This window comes from Talaromyces atroroseus, assembly GCF_001907595.1.
Source record: "Talaromyces atroroseus strain IBT 11181 chromosome Unknown scaffold_3, whole genome shotgun sequence".
NCBI classification, from domain to species: Eukaryota; Fungi; Ascomycota; class Eurotiomycetes; order Eurotiales; family Trichocomaceae; genus Talaromyces; species Talaromyces atroroseus.
Genome location: NW_017971435.1, coordinates 315,725 through 340,278, shown reverse-complemented (window position 1 = coordinate 340,278; position 24,554 = coordinate 315,725). Strand labels below are relative to the sequence as shown.

The window sequence follows — 24,554 nt, the reverse complement described above, 5'->3', positions numbered from 1 at the left end:
CCTGTGCTACGTAGCTGATTTGCTCATCAGTCAACGAAGAACCGCTCAAGCACATGCAGCATGCACTCGACTGCACCTTCCGGAGGATAGCTTTACAGAGCCCATCATGATGACTGAATCACATCTATCTCCGGAACAAATACGGCTCCCGCCCAGTCCGACTGGGACTCCGCCGTCGAGCACAGGGAAACCTCTCGGCGATGGCGTTCGTTCGGTTCCTCCATTGCTTACCACTTCTTCCTCTTCGCCCCGAAACCACTCGCCTCTGTCGCGAACACATTCTCGCTCCCGCTCACTAGCGAGCTCCTTTCCCGTGCAGATGACAAGAGCCCACTCTTCACCCGGCATAGATTCACGGGGCCGATATGTTTACCCGCCGAACGCCGCAAGACCCCAAAGTCCGATGGAGTACTCGATCCGAAAACATAGTCCATTACGGGCTACAGATGATATGCGGACCTGGAGCATGGGCTCGCTGAATATTTCAGAAACTATTTCAGAACATGCCGAACTCGAATTGCCTCACACTGCATTGCCCGTTCAGACCGAACTACAACAAACGGCTACACCATTACCGCCTTCCCTGAATACCTTTTCGCAGCCTACTCGACAACAGTCGACATCATCTTTGCGTAGCAATGTCTCGGGTGTCACAGGCAGTTCTTCCAGTAGTCCCGGATCTGTGCACTCTTCTCCCATCATACTAGCGACCAAATTTAACGAGCCATACCCCAGTTTTACTACATCCTCGACCTCCTCGGTCCCCTCTACTCCCACCAGTCTACGCTCACGAAGCCCCAGCATCTCCTCCCTAGAAACTATTCCGGACATTCCCGATGCCGAGGCTGACGCCGAAGCCCAAGCAATCGAGGCGGACGAGGTGGCTCGATTGAAAATAGCCACCGATGGTGCCGACACAGATATTATGCGACGCCGTTCTAATCTAGAAAGCTCTATCTCTGGGAGCACGCGAGGCTACGGAACAAGGGCGGCTGACAAGCGGAAACGATGGAGTGTTTGTGGAGCAGAGCGACGGCAAGACTTGGATTTGGAGACTATATGGGAAGACTAGCCTAACCAAACGTCGTGGAAAGCCGCGAAACCTCAAAGACAGATGGTATCTGTGTCCTTGTTTTGCATTTTGATTTGATTTTTGCCTTTTCTTCGAATTGCAAATTGTCCCCTTAGCAATGGCGTTTCGGAATGCATCGTGTTGATACCCGATACGAGAGAGGCTAACCGTACATGTTCTTCCCTTTTTTTTTCTTTCCTTTTTCTTTTTTTCTTCAAGGAGTTCAGAGGTAGTGTCTTTTTCCTTTGCATCAACACACGGAGTGGCTGGTTACCTCCGTTGCTGTACATAGCTAGAACCTATGTAACAAATGTATGAGCCGGGTCTTTCTCAATTTCCTCCACCGCTCGTATTTCCCATGTCACGCCAAAGGATGAACTTCGAATTGTGCGAACTGACTGCTGCTTCCTTGGCCTGATGATAAGAGGTAAGTTGTCTGAGATCCTCTACGAGACGACAAATTTCGACATTAAGTAATTAATCAATACCTTCTGCTTTATGCGATTCCGCGAGCTTTGATCTTAGGAGGATCGAACTTGGATGGTGGCAGCTTCCAACCTAGGAAAGTGCCGAGGTCCGTCAACTCAGTGCTCACGTCATCTGCCTGGGAGGTATTTAAGACTGACTGCCTGTACCCCTCGACGTATTCATTGCTATGTGATGTTACTCTCAACTTCCACAGAGCTATTATGGCGACAGGCAAATCTTCAGTCATTATCATTGGGGGAGGACTGGCTGGCCTAGTTGCGGCAACCGAACTGTCAAAACGCAAGGTTCGTACCATAATCGTCGATCAGGAAAATGAAGCCAACCTAGGAGGACAAGCATATTGGTCGCTTGGTGGGCTCTTCTGCGTGAATTCGGCCGCCCAGCGGCGCTTGGGTATCGAGGATAGTAGAGAATTGGCGATGCAAGACTGGCTGAACACAGCTGGCTTTGACCGTGATACCGACTTTTGGCCTAGGAAATGGGCACAGGCATTTGTCGACTTTGCCACGGATGAATTGGAAACTTATCTGAGAGACGTTGGGATTTCATTCTCGAGCGTTGGCTGGGCAGAACGTGGCAGTGGAAGCGCAAATGGCCATGGGAATTCCGTCCCAAGGTTTCATATCACCTGGGGTACTGGTCCGGCAGTTGTCAAAGCCTTTGAAAAACCAGTACGCGAGGCAGCTAAGAATGACATTGTGCAATTTAGGTTCCGGCACAAGGTGGACCAAATTATCGTTGATGAGAATACTGGTGCTGCTGTTGGCGTTCGAGGCCAAGTGTTAGAGCCATCAGACACAGCACGGGGGATTGAGAGCAGTCGGACAGCTATCGACAGCTTCGAGATTCGTGGCGGTAATATCATCATCACCTCCGGTGGCATTGGGGCCAACCTTGACATGGTGAGAAAGAATTGGCCCGTGGATCGCTTAGGACCTCGAGTACCTCAATCATTCGTCATCGGTGTGCCAGCTTATGTCGATGGTCGAATGATCCAAGTCGCAGAAGAAGCAGGGGCAAACGTGATCAACAGGGACCGGATGTGGCACTACACAGAGGGGTTGCACAATTGGAATTCTATTTGGCCGCAGCATGGAATTCGAGTGATACCTGGTCCCTCTTCGTTATGGCCAGATGCTACTGGGAATAGGCTTCCGCCATTTCTTTTTCCTGGTTGTGACACACTGGCGACGTTGAAATATACATGTTCCACGGGTTATGATTATACATGGTTCATACTCAACAAGACCATCGTCGCCAAAGAATTTGCCCTCTCAGGATCAGAACAGAACCCAGATTTGACCAGCAAAAGCATTTTAAGAACACTTCAGCAACGAGTGTTTGGATTTGGACCTACAGCACCTGTCCAGGCATTCTTAGATAACGGCCAAGACTTTATAGTTGAAAAGTCTCTATCCGACCTTGTAGATGGAATGAACAGGCTTGCCGAAGAAAAGGGCGGCCCGTTATTGGATATTGAACAGGTAAAACGCGAAATTGAGTCTCGGGATATCCAGATTGACAACAAGTATACCACAGACGCACAGCTGATGCTCATTGAAAATGCACACAAGATTTGGCCTGAAAGACTATCGAGAGTTGCCGCACTTCACAAGATCTTGGATCCTCGACATGGACCCCTGATAGCGGTGAGAATGAACATCCTGACGCGGAAAACACTCGGAGGACTCGAGACAAACATCGACGCGAACGTCCTTCGTCAAGATGGGTCAGTCTTCCCGAACCTGTATGCTGCTGGTGAGATTTCTGGATTCGGCGGAGGAGGAGCTCATGGATACAGCTCTCTTGAAGGGACTTTCCTGGGTGGATGTATCTTTTCAGGGCGGACTGCCGGCGTTAAGATTGCAGTGACGATGGGAGTGTAGCCACAGGATAATGCCATCAAATAATAGCATAGCATAGCGCAGCATCTGAGATTGGCTCTTGGATACGAAGCAAAAGCGGGGCACAAGTGCCCGGTTCTAGGACTTAGCTTACTATTTCCCAGTCATGAGGAGATTGCATTCTTATATACCTTGACCATGTGGATCTATTGGCTTCGCCGACTGAATTAATTTTACTACGCAGTTATATATACATACTCTAAGGCTCTACTCCGTGCAAGAAACCCGAATCCGCATCCACCACCAGGATTTTCTGTTATAGCATCTAGAAGCTTGTAGATAAAAATTTATCCTTAGACCTCGATGAAGTTGAACATAGAACGATCAAATTAGAATGGCTCGTCACCTCGTGGAACAAGGCCCGCTAAGCCTAAACAGGGATAGGTCGCAACAGCGTTTACTTCAGGTGCATACATTCATGTAACTATTCTCTCTATCCTCTTGTCATTTCGTATTAAATATCCGCCGTCAATATGAGACAGTTACGCCCTCTCATACAACTCTACAAAGCGTCTCGCTTGTATGCATTCACTCGCGGTTTTACAGCAAGTTTCAACTCTCACATGTCTTCGGTTGAGAGAACCCCTTGCCTCGAATACCAGCCGATTGAGAGATACCAGCCGGAAACCTTGTCTATGGAGGTAAAGTAAGGCTCGACTCATTTTCGGTCTCTCTTTACTTGGAGAATAGCAACAAGGCCGAGAAGAAAACTTGCGAGAATTAGACATTCATCTTAGGAATATTTTGATCCGGCTTCCACGGGGCTTAAACCAACTCTCGGTCGAGCAGCTTTACAAAAAGTTTGGTGAGTCCTGCCTCTTGAATAAGCATATGTCTTCTTAGTCCTCCAGCCAAAAGGGAAAAACTTGCTGGTAGCAGATACAGAGACACCGGTTCACCGGCGCGTCGGGATTTGGAGAAATGCCGACATAATATATAACTATATAACTACCCCATCAAATAACCTCGTTGTCTTCGGTTGGTACGCACTCTGATTGGCTGTGAGCTGCGACCCAATCAGAGCAGCGCACTCCACACATGTATCTCCCCAATCTCTATGGTGGGCTGTGCCGAATCCGATAAGGACGTTAACTTGTTCTTTTCCCTCATCTATAAAACGCCTTGCCTTGCCTCGCAGTCGTAGAACACCAAATCTGGCTCTCCCAGTCCGGCATCACTTTGCAGCAGCACTACTGCTCTTCGAAGCGGGGAACGTCACAAGGCCGGCCCCTTATCAGCCCGTTGCACAACCTGTGAGTGGCGCATTCCGTGTTCTCGTTGCTTTTTGCTGCATGCCCATACCCACCTCCTATCGATCGGTTTGTCGCGGCTCGCATTCATCTACTCGTCGAGGCGACGAATGAGATGCATCGGAGAAGGAAGCTGTGTTTGTCGCGGTAGCCGCCGACGCAGCTTTGCAAGAAACCAGCAGGATTCATGCATCACTATGGCTGTACCTGCCTGTTTCATCTCATTCTCGCATGCCAAGTGCGAGTGACGACGCACTCCGGATCGAGACGAAGGCAGTCATGGACAAGGGTTACACATGGCCTTCCTTGCCGGTATTTCCTGCGCCGTTGGAAGCAGTCTGGGACGTTTGTACGTTCTTGCGAACTACATCGAAGAGTTACCTGGTCTTTAGGAGCCTACTCAATATTCAACCCATCAGCAGCATCATCCAATTTACCTGTCGTCGGATAATCTTAGAGCCATGGAGTGTAAAGCTAATCAGTTGGCCCAAATAGCGAGTTGGTTTCAGTACACGAGATCTCGAAGTCTCAGTTCAGGTCCTGATCCCGCGTTCGTCGGCCGAAAACTGCCGCTGTCTGCACTGAAATACAAGACAGCTCTAATGGGAAAGACTCCACATGTTGGTGTCATTGGGGCTGGTGTGTCTGGGCTAAGATGCGCCGACATCTTGGGTCAGAATGGTGCCAAAGTGACCATCTTGGAGGCAAGGGACCGTATTGGAGGAAGGGTATTGCCATCATTCTGAAGGGGACACAGAAGCCTTCAAGACTCTTGCGCATCAGCACATAACTGACCGTCTACCACAGATAGCACAGGTTGAAGTCGGGGGGCATTTGGTAGATTTGTGAGTCGCATACCGATATTTCTTCTTAATGACAGTATACTGACCACATGCCGTAGGGGAGCCAATTGGATTCACGGAACTGAAGGCAACCCCATTGACCAAATCAGCAGAGTGTCAAATACGACCACTTGTGAATGGGATGGCCGCGAAACAATCTACGATACATCAGGAAAACTTCTCGATGAGGCCACCACCATGAAGTTGGCAGAGTGGATGTGGACCACCATCGATGAAGGGTTTGAATACAGCACCAAGAAGCAGGACCACATCCCGCCGAGCATGAGTTTGTACGACTTCTGTTGCCAGCAGCTTGAGAAGACCAGTTTCACTGTAGAAGAAAAAGCTGCTTGCAAGGAGTTTGCCAAGTTCTGGGGTGCATACGTTGGCGAACCTGTTGAACGACAGAGTATGAAGTTTTTCTGCTTGGAAGAATGTATTGAAGGAAGTAAGTTGTCTCTTGTATATTCCTATATGAAGACCATCAGGGCTAAGCAGTGCAGCGAATCTGTTTGTGGGCTCCACATATAAGAATATCCTCAATCACATTTCAAAATCGGCATTGAGACATGCGGATCTCCGTCTGAATTCACCGGTTGTCCAAATACAAGCAGCCAAGAGAGATCTCAGTAGTACTCGGCAGATCACCGTCACGGTTGAAGATGGGCAAACGTACCAATTCGACGACGTGATTGTCACCTGTCCCCTTGGTTGGCTGAAAAAGAACAAATCCATTTTCAGCCCGTCGCTAACCCCACGCTTGTCTTCAGCCATAGATAACATATCATACGGCCGACTAGAGAAGATCTACGTAACCTTCCCACACGCTTTCTGGCACAAGCCCACGGAACGCAAGTCTATAGGTGGCACCGGTATCACGGTGGCGAATGGGCCTGATGTTGTGCTAGGCAAGGACGGTGACAAGTATCCTCCGGCTTTTACGCAGTGGCTAGAACCAAATTATGTCAAATCCCCCGCGGAGGATGGTAGTTGGAATATGCAATGTGTTTCCCTTGCAGCACTTCCGCCAAACTGCGCTCATCCGACGCTACTCTTCTACATTTATGGTCCTTGCTCCACGTATGTTGTGTCTAGCATCAAGGACATGGATGAATCATCACCCGAATACTATGATTTCCTCGATCGTTTCGTGCGACCTTTTTACTCTCTTCTCCCGGGGTATTCTGCTTCTTCTGACGCCTGCAAGCCGACGGCATTCAGAGCGTCCAAGTGGATAGCCGACGATTACGCCGGGAATGGCTCCTATGCTAATTTCCAGGTTGGACTGGAAGCTGGTGACAAGGACATTGAGACCATGCGGATTGGCATGGGACCCGAGCGTGGAGTCTGGTTTGCTGGCGAACACACAGCGCCTTTTGTAGGGTTAGGTACCACGACAGGCGCTTACTGGAGCGGCGAGCGCGTTGCAGGCCAGATATGTGACCTGTACAGTCTGAGCCAGTTGGGATTGGGGACAAGGAAGGACGATTCATTACCCACTGGAAGTACCGGAGTCATCACCGGCAACACTATGTTCCATAAGGGGAATACAGCGGCGCTCAGAGAGTCGACGATTTTGGCAAGTGTGGTGGAAGGCCAGTAATGACTTTCGTCGGCCTGGCAATCCGAAGTCAATATAGATATATGCTTCCTCTCTTTTTCTTTCGGTCTCTCCTTTTGTGCACATGCATTGCAATTGGTATTCAACATGTCGGCCATCTATAGTTGCTTCCACTACCCGCCTCGGTATAGTTGTATACATCCGAATGAACAATATTGTTAGGTTATTTCGTACCTAGATACCTAGCATCCATTTCTAAATACTAAGTTTTTGCTTATGAGTTATCGGAAACATTGCAAATATCTCGTTGCAAAAGCTGCCAAGCCAAATGAGAGCTGGAACGGGATCACACGTCGACTATGTATTTATTTATTTGCCTAGGTAACCGGCCTTTCGACCATCCCATCAAGAGCGAGCATTTGTCTAGCTAGTTAGAGTCAGCAGTGTGAGGTGTTCGATGCAGCTGCCTCGTAGGACGTCGCTCCTGCCGTCTGATTGGCCCAGAGGGAGTGCCCGCCATCCCTGCCTGCGCAGGGGCAACTCTGCACTTCTATCAACTCTACAACCACCTCGGCGCCTCCCAGAACTTGTGTGTTCATCGTATTCTTCATTATTGTATTGTATTGGCTGATCGACATCTCATTGCGAACTGTACACACTGCAACACCGAAAAAGACGAATCAAAGATGGCTTGCTCCAAGACTTCAAGCGCAAAGAGATATACGAGGCATCAACCAAAGAGAATCTAAACGGCAATACGAACCAGACAAGAGAGCAGAACAAAAGGAAATACAAAAGAAAAAAAAGAGCAGCGTTTCTTCGTTATGATAAAAGTCTCGTCGATCCTCGTGGTCATCGCCAAGCGCCCTGACTCAAGGATAACAGACCCTGGATGCAGTGCAAATCCTCTTCGCGACTCGAGGAGCCATTCTTGGACATGAACGCAGCGACTTCGGCGTCGAGTTTGTTGGTCGCCTGCGACGTGTCTTTCATGTCCTTAGTGCCGCGCGGGCCACGATACAATCGGCCGTGCTTCGCCAGAGCAAGGTCATCCACGGCTGTGTTCCTGCGAACGCCGTTTTCTTTGAGTATAGGGCGTTGCGTGTGGGACAAGGCTCTCGCATGACGACGCGGAATAGCTCGGCGTTGTGTCCCCGGCATCCAGTTTTCTTTGTCGGAGTCCCCAGCTTCCCAACTCACATCCTCGGACGAGTCCTTTGAGGCCTTACCAGTCAATGGAAAACGGGCAGCCAAACCGTTCTTCAAGTTGCTCCCCTGTTGTGCCGATTCAAGCCGGCCCAGAGATGACACAGTACGAGAGAGCTTTCTTCTTTTTTCACCAGAGACCCCCAGGCCATCTTGTTGACTAACAGTGCCGAAGTGAGGCGACACGGACGATTTTGAGACTGAACCACGAGCTAGCGATCGATGGCTCCCCGATCGATATAAGCCTGGCGTGCGAACGCTACCGGCACTCTGGGAGTTTGTCGGGGTTGATAGTGCGCTTCGTGCATCGTTATCGCAGTATGACTCCCACGTACGAGCATCGCGAGACCGACCGAATGGTTTGATACCGGCTCCTTCACGGTTTATTGGCGTAGCTCCGGGTGTTCCAAAATTGATTGCACTCACACTTCTCTGCAGACCACTCTTTCGCGGCGCTCGGCTGAGAATGCGCAGCCGATTTTTTGAGGGAGACGGTTCATCTTGTGTGCGGATGAGAGCCTCGCCATCCGAAGACAGGGAAATTCTCACAGCGGTACGAGCTCTGGGGGGCGACGGGGTGAGCTCTCCTTTTTGTCTGAGAAGAGCTTCTCCATTACCTGACAGGGATATTCGGAGGGATGGAGGCGACTTGATATTATTCTGTAACAATTGGGTATCGACTGCGCGAGACCCAGTTTCCAAATTCGAAAATCGTCGCTTTTTTCCAGCCACGTGTATACCCAGGCCGGCCAAATCTGCAAAGTTTTCAATATGGCCTCCAACTGATGTTTCGGGGGCCACCGAAGTAGCTGGGGTATCCGGTTCTGGGTTGTTAGCGTTGCTATCCGGGTGTTTGCCAGACACATCGCCATCACTTGTTATGGGCAAAATATCCTCTGCAGACGAGCCTTTTTCAAGTAGTTCGGGGGTTCCTTGCTCCGTACCTTGCTGTGGGCTTGAATCCAACGAGCATGTATCATGGCTGTTCGGGAAGTCCTGCAGTGTTCCGTTAGAAGCTCGCGGTCCGACGAGTTCATGCGGCTCGAGCGGTTTTGATTTTCGACGGTCGTTCTGGCGCCTGTTCTGAAACCATATCTATGCGTAGGTTAGTGGTGCTCTGCCTCGTAAATCTCAAACGCGCCGCCGACGCGTACCTGGACTTCTTTTTCACCCAAAGAGACTTGGTTAACTATGCTCACTCGAGCGACCTTGTCGGGCTTGGGATTCTTCTTATATTCGGCCTCTAGAATAGCGTGGTCCTCGGGACTATGGATCGGGAAGACAAGATCAGCTATCAGCCAACGAGGACAACCACAACAACCACCATCCCCACGCATGTAATCGAGGGAACAATATTCACCTGGTACGCCGTCGTTTCTGTCGTGCAAGCAATTTGTTGTCAACGCGAGGCGGGAGGTTCTGCGTCAATGTTTTCTGTGAATGGACGAGGAATGCATAGTGGAGATTGGCCGGAGACGAGCCATAGGACTGAGGCGGCGAAGACGAGGCGGCAGTGGTGGATGATAATGATGATGATGATGATGATGATGGATCAACTGAAATCATGGTTGACCAAGTACACTTGTTTATGGATGTGTTTGGGGGGGGGGGGGAAAGGTGGATGGAACAAAATCCCACGTGGGAATATTCTACCCAATCAATGCATGAAAAGAAGAAGAAAAAGAAGAGCGACAAGATTCAAAGCAGGATATTGTGTATGATAGTTGACATGCAACAATTAGTAGAAGTAGGTAGTGGTGTGTTGGAACTGAGAACTTAGTATAGTAGTAGTACGTAGTGTGAGTATTGGCGCGGGCGCGCTGCCATCACGCGCGGGTTGCACGACTTACTCCGGTGAGGCGCCTAGGGAACTATGGCCCTCGCGTCTATCAATGGCGACGCGCGCTGACTTTAATAATAACAACAATATAACTATTAACCTATGGGTCTTTGATTTTAATATTCCATAAATGACATTAAGTATAGAGTATGCATATGCACACCGTTCTCTAACAACGGATTTAGTCCTTGCATTGGCTCTCTGCATATCTGCAGCCAGACAGAGGCAAACTGGGAGAGTGGTGAATTTACTGGTGTGCACGGTGTAACTAGCATATTCACATTTCTATAACAATCAACAGCTGTGAACAGACTATAAAAACAAAGCGTGGATTCATCGACAAACAAACCCGCCGCGTGGCCACGTGCTTGACGCGAGGTCCCGTGACCCACGCGGCCTTGGTGCCTCAGGCGCCAGCAGCAACCTGGCCCTCGCCATCATGCCAGAGTCCTACTTCTTCGTTTTTCATCCCCTCCCTCCTCTTTCTACCACACACGCGTTTCCCCTTCCTCCCCCCCGTCTTTGCGCAACAGCAATGCGGCTGATGTCCGCCCCACGGCCAGACCGCCAGTTTGCTGCCAGGCGGAATGCTCCAACGGCCGAACTGCTCCACATCCGGGTCGTGTGCCCAAGTCGCATTGGCCGTAGCATTGCTGCGCTGCTCTCTTCACCAGCCTCAGCGGGCGGTCAGATCTGGGATTATGCCTCACAAGGCTGACATCGATCTCCCATACATCTGTCTGTAGAATGCTGCCTGAGACGAACCTGAAGGTATCCGGCTTGTCCGACGCCGACTACAGCTGATTGATTCACTACAACAGCGAAATCCGCCCCAGTCTACTACTATAACCCCCCTGCTCATAGGGCGGTTTTTTTTTCCCCATGAGCTGCTTCTACATGCTCATTCGACAAACTACTGGAAGCCCTTTTCGACCGTTGAACCTCTAGAAATTGCTGCCCGGCCAATGGTAGCCTTGATCTAGACAATAGCCACAGGAAGTGGCCCAAAGACACGGGGACGTCAATTATCAGATATCCGCAGTGTGAGGTCCTTAACCTAACAGAAAAGGCCAAATATATGTCCTTGACCCACTGGCCTGGTGTATAGATTTGGCTGACGTCGGCCTGAGGCCGGGGTCTTGTATAGCCTTGCACCTGAGGTTTTTGACATGTCTTAGTTTCCCACTAGGAAAATGAAAGAACGACCTGGTCTGAATTTTTTTCCTTTTCCTGCATGCATGGCTGATTCCTTATCCAATTTTGTGGTCTCGAATGGATCCCGGATGAAAACTTTGATTACAATGCTGTTATCATTCCTGAAACTATTCAGGGGGCAAGGGCTTTTATGGCAGCCTTCCCCGTCTTCCATTTTGCTTCTGCCTTGGTGCACCTCTCTCTTTCTCTCATCATTTCGTTTCTGTATGTCTTTTTTTTTTTGCTGTGATACTTTCCCTTTACGTTGTTGTAATTCAATTTGTCCCTCGTTTGGTACCATACATTCGTTAATATAGTTGCTGGGAGTATCACTGAGGCTTTCTCAAAGCCATTTATTGTCCTGTTTCTCCCACCGATCCAATGATAAAGATTGCACTGGCAGGGACCAGCGGTCTCGCACAGTACATTGCTCATTATCTCTCCACTCAGACGTACCACCAGTTCATCTTCCTTTCTCGGAATGTAAGTGCCTTCATACACCATGTGATTTGATATGGACCCTGACAAATTCACACAGCCTAATCCCGCCCTTACAGCACGAGGGTGGCAGGTGTTACCTGTAGATTACAATAATCCCAGCGATGTACGCTACAAGCTCGTTGGTGTAGACACCGTCATTTCAACCATCTCAGGCCAGGCGCAACTATCGCTGATTGACGCCGCTGCCGACGTCCATGTGCGTCGATTTGTGCCATCGGAGTTCGAGGGTTCTCCGCGTCAACGGCCGGAGGACGATCCCCTTGATCGTGGACAAAAGCTGGCATTGACTAGACTTCGTGAGAAGCAACAACGTGGGATGGAGTACACGATATTCACTTGCGGTATATTCTATGAAAGGTTTTCTCCCGGTGGCATGGCTGCGCTTCAACTTGGTGCTGGGACGCACATTTCGGCGGAAGGCAGCTACATCTTAGATATACGCCGTCAAACAGCTAGTATACCCTTTCATCGCTCAGGTGACGGCGTGTATATATGCATGATGTCGGCCGAAGATGTTGCTCGATATGTGGTGGCCGCGCTTGACCTTCCTAGCTGGCCGAATGAATTCTTCATGGCAGCAGAAAGGATAAAAGTGGACGATATTGTTTCCATAGCAGAGGTCATGTACGGTATGTTTGCTCTAGCACTGTTCCTAATCTTCTTCGACTATTGTTAGCTTGAGAAAAGATTATTCATAGCTAATTGCTTCTCTGTTCTTGGAAACCACTAGGTGGACTGTTACAACGTCGATACTATGACAAGGCTACGTTAATGAACGACATTTCCTTCGCTCTTGAAACATGCGATGATTCTGAGCATTGGCGTCTTCGACATCTGATGGCTACCCTGCAGGGCCGGTATGATTTCCAGGAGACAAATCTTAACCAACTCATCCCTATTCAACCGAAGGCTTTCGTGTCGTGGTTAATCGCTGCTTGGTCTAACATCACATAATGCAAAAAAAAAAAAAAAGAATGGAGCGACGAGAACATTACGACTATTTATTTGTTGTTGCTGAGTGTAGAGCACTCCTATATCTCTCTTCTTTCTCTCTTGTATTGATGAAATTTATTCTCCCTGTTGATACATGAAGTTGCATTTCTGGCGCTGGTCGTTGCAATCAGTTTCAGTGTATTAGACGTCCAAACGAACTTGATCCTACACAAGGACAAAAATATGGACTGGAAGGTCTTCTCGATATGGTGGAATTTTAGGCATCAATATTAATGAAAGACTTCGATGTTTTATCATCACCCAGACCCTGAAAATTATACAGATACGCTTACTTCGACACTTGGAAAGAATTCTCAGAAAAGATCTCTACTCGGACAAATAGATAGCATCGGTGGTATCCAGGTACTCGCCATTTCCGGACGACAGAGGAGACATGATCCCATTTCCGGGAACACAAGCAAGAAGCATTGAAACAACCGGATCAAAACGAGTCATGCGACCTTTCCATGTATTGCTCCCCGTTATCGGTGAAGAAGGCGAATTTTCGTTGCACAACAGAGACCCTTACCTAGTACATGTACCATGTATGAACTCTAATCTTCGGGCTAGAAAGGACAAGGAGTTTCACAAGTTTCCTCTGGCTTTGTGTTCCTTTGTCTATCCATCTGTCATCATCTCTCTTTGTCTATCTTTCTCCTTTTCTGCTTCTCTTTATGGCTTCCAATATAGCCCGAGAAGTTATGGGAGTGTGAAAGACAAGGTACTCTGAATCATACCCAAGATTTCATCTTGATTTCTATTGTATTAGCCAGGGGTTTTATAAAGACACAAAAATCATGGAGTTCCACTATTATCCACTGCTGGTCGATTCGCCACTCAACAAGCGCCAGAATGAGATCAAAAAACATGAGAATGATCGGCAATCAATTGATATTCTTCTGGCTGTCATTCTTGGCGTCGCAGTTTTCTTTATCTTCAGCATGATGTAGGCCGCTTTCTTTATCTCGGAGAAAAAAAAAAACGATAAGCAGAAGTCCTCCTCGCTAACATTCATTATCTTGCGCGCCGCCCCAAAAAAAGAATTTCCATTTATTGCAGCTGTCGCAGGCGCAAAAGAGCGGAAGATCCTCAGTGTCAAGTCTCATTAAATCGTTTACGAAAATTGGAGGCAGTAGCACCGACGCGCAATTTGGATGAATGGTGGCCCACAGTGAAGCACTCACTGCGTCTATCAGAAGCTGTAGAAAACCATTTTGTTTGGTATAGTCACTCCATCCCAACCATGTTTTCATCTAGATAATAGTGAAAGCAAATGCGATTGATAGGCGACTAACGCACTTGGGAAGTGTCGTCTGCTTTGACCAAGTTGAGTGCATGCAAGAGATTCACGAGCTAAGATGTCTGCATGTTTTCCATAAGGAATGTCTCGAGAAGTGGTACCTCCGAAGCCATTACACATGTCCCATGTGTCAGTGTGTCTTTTTTGAAGAACGCGAGAGGCACCGATCCGCATCGGACTTTATCATGGTAGCTTGAATGACTCTGCTCATTCCTAACTAATGGCCACTCGTGCTATTTCCATCTATTCCAAACATGATGATATAATGGGACCGAAAAATGAAACAGCATGCTTTGCTTGTTCAATTTCTTATTATTGATGCATCATCATAGAGCCGTTTTGTCCCTAAAGCGAAAAGTACTCGGAATTGAAGTCAAGTGTATTGAACTGACTCCAGTCCAAATATGGTTCCAACCCGGAGGCGACATCTTCAACGAAATTTAAATCTTCATGAGGTGCAACAAGTGGAAGTGGATCGAGAATCTGATCTAATATGCGCGACAGCTTTTTCTCGACTTCTTTGCACGCGGTATAATTCCCGTGGCTAGGGCTTGGACTTGCAATCCAAGCAAGGCACGAAACAAAAACGCTCAAATTTCGAATGATTTCGGATCGCGGGAGAACGACTAGGTGAGGGCCTGGCTTCTGGCCCTGTCGTAGAACTTCAAAGGCAAGCACGCATGCGCTTGGAAGACCATAATAAAGCATAACCCAGGACACCTGTTTGCTTCTGTCCGTTGTGGTCTCGCGGTCGTTGCAGATTCGCAGGACAGTTGACAGGAGTAATCTCGCAGTGTCGAATAGTGGCTTGTGGCCGACGTCAGTGTGCTTTACTACGGCTCTGTGCAAGAGAAAGTGACTGTGCAAATAGTCAATGTACAATAAAAACAACATCCGATAGGTGTCATGTAAAGGATGCACGAGCTCATCTGGAGAAAGACAGTCATATCGCAGATGTGCAGGGCACTGGCCCCATGCCTTCTGTGCCCGTTCCAGAATTTGTCTTCAAAATTAAACATTAGTCCAAAAGTTTCGAAAAGGGATAGGGAGTCAAGTTGGAACTTACTCGGCTTTACGAGGCATGTCACGTTGGTAGCCATCACCTAGCGCAAGCTCTAAAATCTCTTCACGGAAAAAAGAAAGCTGCAACCTGATGCGGTTAACACTTGGACGGCGTTTTATACCATCTTTGTCCCACCCATTTACGTCCACATGCGACAGAACCTCTTGCTCGTTATCCGCGAAGAGTATATCATCGTCGATGTCATAAGGCAGAGTAAGAGAGCAATATCGATAGTTGATAAGTGGCGGACGACCCACAAACGTTGCAACTGACTTGTCGGTGAAAAAGGCGGCAGCAAAACAGCCTCGCCTCACTTGTTTTAAAAAGAATGGACAATTTTCGTCTGCCGGGCCGTCCACCTGGTGCAAACCTGATGCATACACAGTGGCAGCGAGATCACTTAGTCGACGCCAGGCCTGGTAACCTACTATTATCAGTGTTTATGCTCTTCATCGCGATCGCGTCATCATGCCTCTATCTTTTGACACCTGGAAAAGAAGGGGCGGGGAAGGGGGGCGCTTACTTGAGTCACCATATTGTTGAGTTTTCATCACAACATCCGCGTATTGAGCATAGGCAAGAATCTCATTTGAAGATGAAGCTTGATCGCAAAGCATTAGACAATTGCTCGTTGCATCCGAAAGCTGCAAGACTAGCTTGTCTTTCAGCTCAGAGCTGCCTTTCATATCATCGCTTCCTCTCAGTTCACTAATCAGTGGATCCTGTTCAGGACGTGAAAGTAGCCCAACGCCTGCAGTCGCTAAGATAAGAGCAATTGTTTCCCAACGAGTGTTAGGCCCTGTAAAAGTTCCCGCGTAGTCATCAACAGTCATGGTCTTTGATCGAGGAATTGGGCGAGATGAATTGCGGAATATTCGAAGAGCAAACCCTCGAAGTCGGCCTTCAATCTCTGGGGCTTCAAAACTATCATATATTTGGCGAGTTGCATAAAGCGTTCTGTCAATGATGTATGGAGGCAAGACCTTGTACCACTTTCCAGCATAAAACTGACTAATGATAGAATCAAAGAATTTCAGATTGTACAGTATACCTAGCACCCTAACAGCCATTTGTGCACGGTCAGAGTCAGGACTGATTATGGGCACGGCAATCGTTGTTCCAGGTGGCACGTCGACATCACCGGGAATCTCCTTCTGATGTTCTGCAAGCACTGCCGAAAAACTTGTCGAGCCAAGGTACCCCGGTGATGCCGAAACCTCCAGTCCTGGAGACTCTGTCGGGGTAGGTACCAACGGCACGTCCAACCCAGGGCTCGAAACAGCAGAGCTCCTGCTAACTGACGATAGTCTAGACTATCTAGGTAAGCATAATCACGTGTATAGATACGATTAAAAGAAGAGAGTATGGATGTGATTAATACCTTGGACTGGATAATTTGTCAACTCTGTACTTATACATCGGGTTTCCACGGCTTGGGTCACTGCCCGGTTTTTTGGTCATGGGCGATGGGTGATAGAAGCAATGTTGACCCATGTTTCTGGTTGCACACCGACCACACACGGGCCGGGCATGGTCACATCTCAGCTTTGATTTTCTGCATGGCTCGCAAGACTGTGGTTTGCCATTCCGACGTGTTGTTGTTGTGGTCTCGGGCAGATACATTCTGTCCTCTATTTCGGCGGAGCAATGAGTTCGGTACGACTCTCACCCGAGACGAGTAGCGGATCTAGACACCAAGCAGAGTCACGAGTGGATGAAGCTCGCGTCAATTATTGGGGCTGTTCATGAAACATTTGGGGAGACACATGTCGTCTCCTACAGGTGACAAATTTCGGCCGGAATAAAAACTCGGACTTCAAGTGGGCGCTGGCCAATCGCAACGGCGGAACGCTCGCCGGTGTCTAACCGCAATTAGGCTGCTTTGTCACAACCCTAACCCTAATCCTATCTCTGTGGATTGCTGCGGAATCTGGGAACATAGACGTCTGTATACATGTAGGTGTATAATATCCATCGATATGTATATGCCGAAAACATTCTATACGGATAGGTGTTGTTGTTGCTGCTGTATCCCAAGGAATATGTCAGTATGGACACCGCGATGAGGGCGGATAATTGGGAGATTCAAGACACAGTACGGAGTAGTCAGGACCCATATGAGCTGGTCGAGCTGTGTTATATAGCTTGTGCCGAACGAAACAGCCGCAACAATCATAAATACATATCAAATTAATGCAGGATATACCAGGGAAAAGAAAGATCCGGTGCATCCACAGTTTTAAACTGGATTTGACGGTAGCGTCGAGTAGTGCCTAAAGAACAAAGAAAGTCATGACTCGCTCCAAGTTTGCTTTAAGTATTTTCAACATGTCTACGAAGTACGGAATATGGAGCAAGATTCTATAGTCTATACAATTGTTGATTGCCACATGCCAATAGGTTATGATGCTCGATGTACGCATTATCAGTCACGCTAGGCACTTCGCCGGCTGCAAATTGTACACAGATCCAACTTAGGAATCCGTAGTTCGCACTATCATAGTACTATCGGAGTCTATCGCTCCCAAAGCAAAACTATCGTTGACGCTAAGTCCCATTCAAACGTCTTTCATAGTCCACTACCATCAAGGTTGCATGTCCATGAGTGACTGAGTCGGTCCGTGAGCTGCCGGCCACTCCTCTAGCCAATCGATCTGCATATATATCCTCCGTACATCGCGCCAGCTGTTTACCTAACATGGCCGTGCAGCGACCTCAAAGTTCGGGCATAACGAGCACCCGCTTTCGAAGCTTATCATCCTCTGTGTGACTTCCTATGTACGGTACCTACGTAGGTGGAGTTCCATAAACGGTGTATATCCGTTTTCCTGTCCAATCCACACAATCTTCCAAGTTCCAAAGATTGACTTAATAAGCTATAAATAGCTCTGCTTGCCCAAGTGAACGATGCGTGATTTTGAAACTGGACTTCGCAGACTTCGCACGTTTTCCATCACATCGACCGGAAACGCTTATTTACGTTCCCAACAGAAACACTAACGAGCAACCTTGGAAGACTTCACAATGAAGTTCAGCAACGTTCTTGCCCCCATCGTCTTTCTGGGGATGAGTCATGTTGTTTCAGCTGAGACAAGCATTACAAACGCGTAGGGTACCCTTTATCTGCCCTCTCTGGCACTCACCTCACCTCACTTCTTCTTTCCGTCCCTCGTCAATTTACATCACACAAATCACTACCAAAAAACTAATATTATGTGTATTGTACCACCGAGTATGAGCTGACTATTAAAAACTTAATAAAAAATATAGAGAAAAGTATCTCTCCTCAGTCGGAATCACTGACACCGGGATCACGGGCACTCAGGCAACTTCGCTCGCTTACGCTCTTGAATCTGCATATTCATCCATCGAGACTCGCTCGCAATACACCTCTGCTTGGAGCGTGATGGCTACTGCTATATCATCCGACACTTTTGAGTCTCTTGCTTCATCAGGCTACAAACACATTGTTACCACTGCCGAGCCAGCCTGGTTCACTGGACTACCGGATTCTGTAAAATCGGAGCTTCTGTTGGAGCAAAGCCAACTTGATTCGGTTGAGATGAGCGTTTTGAGCAAATCCACTTCGACGTCCAAGGGCGATGCGCCTCAGAATACCCTGGCGGCTGGTGGTTTTTTCGCTGCCGGTCTTTTAGGCGTTGCGGCGCTTCTATGAATGCGAATTTGAGCTTTAATACTTCTCGGAATTACGCAATCTTTGGGAATCAACTGTTAGGCCAGGGGGATTTAACGAAATAATCATGAGCTGATGAGGGATTCGGTGTATACAATTCTAGTTTTAGTCATGTAATCGAGCAATTTGAAATTCTGATAGTACTACTCTAAGTAAAATTTACTCGGTGCAAGGTGTCCACAAGCCATTCTCCACGCACTTCACTGTTGATTGATAAGCTCGCCAATTTTCGAGTTCGTCTTGCAAGAGTCTTCAAGTGAAGTGAGCGCCTCGTTCACGAGCTGTTCAATTGTTATGAAGTCAGATACTGTACAAATAAAGGATAGAATAAGAGGGGGAAGGGGCAAATGAAACTGAAAATGACAACAAGCCCGCGAAATGAAATAGAAGATTGGAATTAATGCGTTGCAGACGAAAGGAAACTTACCTCTAGACCCGCGTCAATTCCCTCGCCGCCAAAATAACCATACTCGATTATGTATTGAATGATATGCTCCATGGTTGTCTGGAAAAACTCGGGCACTCCTTTTGCTGCAAGGCCAGATTTGAATGTTTCTAATTCCACAGGAATTGGCGCAATTTTCAGACCTCGCTGTTGGAGAATGCTGGAAACCTTGTCAAGAGTGTAATACTTCTCGGCAAGGTTGTAACTTTGACCAATCGTCTTATCTGGGTTGAGAAGAACAATTTTGATAAATTTGCCCAAGTCTGCAGAAGGGTCAATGATTGGCAGTGTCGTTTTCCAGTTGGAGGTACCAGGAAAGCAAAGTCCATAGGACAGAGGATTGGTTGGTAAGGGAGCAATAAAGTCCAGAAGCACATCAACGTAGATACCTAGTCGAACAACTGTGGATGGAATAGACAAGGACTGAATATACTCATCTACGGCAGCTTTACCGTCAAAATGAGCTGCAGCAGTAAACTTGTTGTTCGAGACTTGGTAAGAGAAAACTTGAGTTAGGATTTGAGCACAAAAAGTTACAGAAGCTGGTAAAATGCTTACTCTTGGATATACTCGGGAGACTGCTCCAGATGAAGTGCTTAATACCCAATTTCTGCATTCTGTTAGTAACTTTAGCTTAGACAGCCTAGGCATTGCGTACCTTAGCGATGTCAGCAACATTCTTGCCCTGTCTTTTCTCTAGGGCAGCGTCATAGGTCTCGAAAAAGTTTGTCACCAGGAACAAAGCATGTGCCCCGGTCAAAATTGAATTCAATGACTCTTTATCTTCGAGGTCACCCTACAAAAGGGAAAGTCAGAACATTCATCAGTACGCCAATATTATATAGAGGGATATGACTGAGAAAATAACAATTGAGGTTAAGATAGTATGCTTGCCTTCACAACATCAGCGCCTTGGGCAATAAGAGCCTTGGCAGCAGGTTTTGTAGGGTCTCTTGTGACTGCTCTGACTTTGAACTGCCGAGCAGTGATGGGATCACTCAAGAGGGCCTTGGCTACCGAGCCACCTTGAATACCCGTAGCTCCAAATATCACAACGGTTTTGGGTTCTGTAGAAGCCATTCTTATTGTGAAGTTCAGGACGATGCGGCGAAGATAAAGATTTAGGTCTTGTTAGTTAGATGCGAGTGGCCAATTAAGTTGAGTATTAGGGAAAACTCAAGTGCCTAAGTGTATTTTATAAATAGGAGTGATGTATCAAGAGATATTGATTGATGCTAGGAAGACTTAGAACAAGGATTGGCATGCTATTTATGCATTGCTTGATTATCTCAGTATCATATACCATCCGTGTAGATTTGTCAGGATTCCAAATCTCGCCGAATGAGTCGGGTAAACTAATTAGGCCGTGATAAAATCCGAAACAACATGATTCTCTCCGCACAATTCAAAATTGTGTGGTGATTTTATGTTCAAGGTGCAGTATCTCTCACTGATTGGCTGTTTCGCAATACCTTCCAAAAAGGTTTAGCGCGATCTAAATGTCGGGCGGGTACGCGGGGCTGAAAGCTAAAAAAGCTAAAGCTGTCGTCAGAGAACGGCAAGTAGTTTGTCCGCTCTCCGAGCATCTACCAGCATCCGCATCGTTTCCCTAGACCTAGATCTGAGGAGCAAGCTCTGTCCTTTCCTAAACTACTTAGAGTTGACTTCGCATATTTTGCATCTCGTGGAAGTCATGGTCCGACATGGTAGGTTCTCGAAAGGCTGCCAAATCTGCAGGAAACGCAAAGTCAAGGTCTTCCTCTCCCGCTCTGCAAACCATAATCTGTTACAGAATACCTATGTGCTCATATCCAGTCTAGTGTGACCAAGCTTTGCCGGCTTGTGGCCAATGCTGTAGAGCCGGTTGGACATGCCCTCAGTACGGAGACACTGTGGATCGAATGTTTCAACATCAGTCTGTCAAAATCAATGATAGACCTACGATAAAGGCCAATGTCAGAAGTAGCAATAAAGGAAGATCTCAAGTTACTTGCCAGACGCCCACCGTTACTATTATGACTCCCTCGGTGAGTTCCACAGTCCTTCCGTCATCTGTGTTTCGCACAGTGGAAGATGTTGCAATTGAATTTTTCTTCGCCAACCATGTATTCCGTGAAACTGGTGTTGATCGCGGCCATTTTGAGTTTTTATCTGTATATTCTTCCGCTATTAACTCCGATAAAACATTATATGCGAGCTTAAGTGCTGTTGCACTTGCAGCGTACGCCTACAGATTTCAGTATCAAATAATTTTGAGAAGATCCAGAATTCACTACTGTCATGCTCTCAACAGGTTACGATCTGAGTTATCATCTCCCATAGAAGTGGCTAATGGTAGTTCCATCGTTTCGATGACGCTACTGGGTACTTTCGAGACGATAAGTGGCGAGAACCTGAACGCATTAATAAGAACCGGCGTACATATGAGAGGCGCAATGAAAACAATTTCCATGCAAGCCGATAAATTACTGAAATCACGTCATGGAATGCAACTGTTTTTGCAAATGTCCTGGTGCCGTCTCGTGACCTGCATACTTCGCTCGATACCGACACCTGAAGAGCTATTCCGAACTCGAAGATATGCTGCTAGCTTGCTGAAGAGAGAAGACCCAGCTTGGAAGTTGTCGGAAATTATGGAAACAGTTGCCAAATTCCGCGCGGATATCAAACAGGGGGTTTTTTATGGTCTATCTCGCATCGTTGATGTAGCTTTGAGGTTAGATCAAGAACTGTCTAATCTTGCAGAAGCTATGCCAATCGAATGGAAATTCAAACAATTTCCGGCTCGGCAGTCTGAAATTGTTTTTGGATCACACTATCATGTTTATCCGGATCTTTGGGTGGCCTGCATTTGGAATTTCATCCGCAGTTGCCGGTTGGTGTTACACAAAGAAATACGCTCTCGACTTCTGAATGGCCTCGATCTAGTAAATTTTGAAGACTTGCCGGAACACGGTACTCCGTTTAAAAGCTCGACCGCAATCGTGGAAGCTTTAATATCCGATATCTGTGCCACTGTTCCGCAATTCTGTGGTATTTCAAGTATGTTATCGGACGCTAATTTACATCAAGGTGGACATTTTCAAAAACCACACGTCTATGAGGATACTTTAAAAAACGGTGTACCAACAACCGCTTGCGTTTATCACCTTTTCTGGCCATTGCTCAATGCCGGTCAGATGACTCAGTCGGACTTCCAACGAGACTGGATTGTTAATCGCTGCCGCTATATTGGAAGAACCACTGGAATTCAGCAACCATTTGCTCTCGCAGACTTGTTGGAAAACCGCGGGGACATTGAGGCTTGGTTTGAGCTTCAAGGCGGAGAGAAGCTGCTATCATGAAGTCTCGGACTAGAAACTTCAATATATCCCGAGTGGATGAACCGAGGGATAATTAGGGGATAAGAAACGATGCTTCTATAGGAAATACCACAAATGAAATAGTTATATATTGACATAATCCTGTGGCACGTAGCTCTGCTTCGTTAACTTTGAAAGCGCAATTATTCATTTGCGTCTGTCCCCGACGTGTTACCTCTTTTTCATGCTTGGTTATGGAAGATTTGATAGTCAGTCGTTGATTTAGGAATTGGCTCATCACTTATGTGATTTGATTGTCACAGAGCGTCAAATATGAACATTATAGTTCTTCTCTCCATGAAGGATAGGATGTTGGAGATTTCTCAGCACTATTGAGAAAACGAGATCGTTCCGAACTTTGTCGAAGAGACGCAGTGAGCGCCTGCAGATGCTTAAAATTGGGCGCGTCCTCGCCCAAGCCCCAGGCAAAAACGCCGCCAATGCTGTATTCGTCAACCATCCTTGGAAACTTTCGATGAATGGCATCGGGATTATCCCACGTCCAAAATATTTTCTCCGCTTCATCCCAGAAATAGTGGCCACCGCCTTTTTCATCATATACCCCTCTTAGAAGTGCCCTCTTAAATGAATCCGCAACGTCTGACGGCACCTGATCATGCCAGGAAAAACTGCCAGATTGACTAAGATCAACACCGGTGCGAGGATCTTCAAGCAACGCTGTCTTGCAACCAATCCCATTTTGAGAGGAGCATTGGCGTGTATCTTCCATATTAGTCTTGAACCACTTCACATAAAACGCGAAGCCCAGATTTGCTTTATGGGGAGTTAGTCCGTTGCTAAGGTATGCATGAAGGCCATCCAACGCCATTTGTACCCCCGTATGATGTTGCGTAACATTATCTCGCCGATTCATTAGGTCGTAAGTCATTATATTGAGGAAATCTATGGAGTTATCGAGATCCCGTAGGTTTTTCTTCGTAAAAGCGATCATATCGCGCCGAAGGCCCGGTACTGCTGCCGATAGTAATTTGTTTGGACCAAGAGCATGTCTAATTTCCGCCATTAGCTTAGGATATGCTTCCACCTCCCATGCTTTTTCGGAGTTTGGAATCTGTTTGTAGTCCTCCCCATTCCCACTAAGTCACATTCGAGTTGTTAGTCAGACACTGAATCACAAAGTTGATATTTATGGTTCAGATTGAGGCAAAGTTACCCAGGATATTCCCAGTCTATGTCCACTCCTGCACGATAAGCTCACTGGTCAGCCAATGCTTGTAGCTTTCAGCAATGGGTCACTGCGAAATTACCATCTGCGCCGGTTTCTTCAACCATTTTCCTAATATTTTGCGCAAATAGCTTCCGGCTACTTCTTGTAGCAGCTGCTTGCGAGAATCCGTTTGTGTCTCCCCACCCTCCAATGGCCACCATGATGGCGGTTTCTGGCGGAAATCTGGAACGGACCTGTTCGACAATCGAAAAAAGCGGCCATTCAGTGACATGCGGCATGTTAAAAGTAGATGATCCCAAAAATGCCATGATAACATGTGTGATATCTTGTACCATTGCTAATGGAGGAACAACGTCATGTTGTCTTGTGTCCATCATCAGCATTGGCTAAATTATTGTTTGATGCCGACTCACCCGGTTAGGTACATAATACATCTCCTTGCCTGAGCTACTTGTAGGATGATTAGAAGCCCAGGCCAAAGGATGTGACACAGCATGGCTCGCTACAGTGTTGCAAATCCTTCACGTTGTGATTCATGGAAGGAGTGGAAGCTAGATTGAGACAAGTGGCATGCCGGGGCGGGATCTTCAGGTGTCCGCTTGGCTCGGCAACTGGTTTGCTATGTTTGTCCGTCAGACTGGCACAGGAA

At 47.4% G+C, this 24,554-nt stretch overlaps 9 protein-coding genes across 9 annotated transcripts; 5 read left to right on the top strand and 4 right to left on the bottom strand.

The window, feature by feature from the left end:
• Positions 1-106: 106 nt before the first annotated feature.
• UA08_03161 (hypothetical protein) lies at positions 107-1,072 on the top strand (the record flags this gene model as incomplete). The annotated part of the gene is made up of 1 exon (XM_020266297.1): positions 107-1,072. The coding sequence occupies one exon, from the start codon at positions 107-109 to the stop codon at positions 1,070-1,072; it is 966 nt and encodes a 321-aa protein (XP_020121717.1).
• Positions 1,073-1,761: 689 nt separating this feature from the next.
• UA08_03160 (KsdD-like steroid dehydrogenase) lies at positions 1,762-3,447 on the top strand (the record flags this gene model as incomplete). The annotated part of the gene is made up of 1 exon (XM_020266296.1): positions 1,762-3,447. One exon carries the CDS (start codon positions 1,762-1,764, stop codon positions 3,445-3,447), a length of 1,686 nt encoding a protein of 561 aa, XP_020121720.1.
• A 1,547-nt stretch (positions 3,448-4,994) lies between these two features.
• Positions 4,995-7,160, top strand: UA08_03159 (hypothetical protein; the record flags this gene model as incomplete). Its single annotated transcript, XM_020266295.1, has 5 exons — positions 4,995-5,064; positions 5,211-5,443; positions 5,523-5,560; positions 5,617-6,005; positions 6,046-7,160. The coding sequence occupies 5 exons, from the start codon at positions 4,995-4,997 to the stop codon at positions 7,158-7,160; spliced, it is 1,845 nt and encodes a 614-aa protein (XP_020121719.1).
• Positions 7,161-7,970: 810 nt separating this feature from the next.
• On the bottom strand, positions 7,971-9,890 carry UA08_03158 (hypothetical protein; the record flags this gene model as incomplete). Its single annotated transcript, XM_020266287.1, has 3 exons — positions 7,971-9,419; positions 9,479-9,590; positions 9,685-9,890. The coding sequence occupies 3 exons, from the start codon at positions 9,888-9,890 to the stop codon at positions 7,971-7,973; spliced, it is 1,767 nt and encodes a 588-aa protein (XP_020121313.1).
• Positions 9,891-11,509: 1,619 nt separating this feature from the next.
• Positions 11,510-12,813, top strand: UA08_03157 (hypothetical protein; the record flags this gene model as incomplete). The annotated part of the gene is made up of 4 exons (XM_020266276.1): positions 11,510-11,583; positions 11,769-11,841; positions 11,897-12,488; positions 12,590-12,813. 4 exons carry the CDS (start codon positions 11,510-11,512, stop codon positions 12,811-12,813), a joined length of 963 nt encoding a protein of 320 aa, XP_020121314.1.
• Positions 12,814-14,497: 1,684 nt separating this feature from the next.
• UA08_03156 (hypothetical protein) lies at positions 14,498-16,709 on the bottom strand (the record flags this gene model as incomplete). The annotated part of the gene is made up of 4 exons (XM_020266265.1): positions 14,498-15,155; positions 15,219-15,639; positions 15,739-16,523; positions 16,597-16,709. The coding sequence occupies 4 exons, from the start codon at positions 16,707-16,709 to the stop codon at positions 14,498-14,500; spliced, it is 1,977 nt and encodes a 658-aa protein (XP_020121317.1).
• A 1,530-nt stretch (positions 16,710-18,239) lies between these two features.
• UA08_03155 (hypothetical protein) lies at positions 18,240-18,891 on the top strand (the record flags this gene model as incomplete). The annotated part of the gene is made up of 2 exons (XM_020266254.1): positions 18,240-18,322; positions 18,486-18,891. 2 exons carry the CDS (start codon positions 18,240-18,242, stop codon positions 18,889-18,891), a joined length of 489 nt encoding a protein of 162 aa, XP_020121318.1.
• A 218-nt stretch (positions 18,892-19,109) lies between these two features.
• Positions 19,110-20,434, bottom strand: UA08_03154 (hypothetical protein; the record flags this gene model as incomplete). The annotated part of the gene is made up of 5 exons (XM_020266243.1): positions 19,110-19,190; positions 19,337-19,860; positions 19,913-19,964; positions 20,013-20,150; positions 20,255-20,434. 5 exons carry the CDS (start codon positions 20,432-20,434, stop codon positions 19,110-19,112), a joined length of 975 nt encoding a protein of 324 aa, XP_020121315.1.
• A 2,562-nt stretch (positions 20,435-22,996) lies between these two features.
• On the bottom strand, positions 22,997-24,183 carry UA08_03153 (hypothetical protein; the record flags this gene model as incomplete). The annotated part of the gene is made up of 3 exons (XM_020266232.1): positions 22,997-23,813; positions 23,936-23,948; positions 23,985-24,183. The coding sequence occupies 3 exons, from the start codon at positions 24,181-24,183 to the stop codon at positions 22,997-22,999; spliced, it is 1,029 nt and encodes a 342-aa protein (XP_020121316.1).
• Positions 24,184-24,554: the final 371 nt, after the last annotated feature.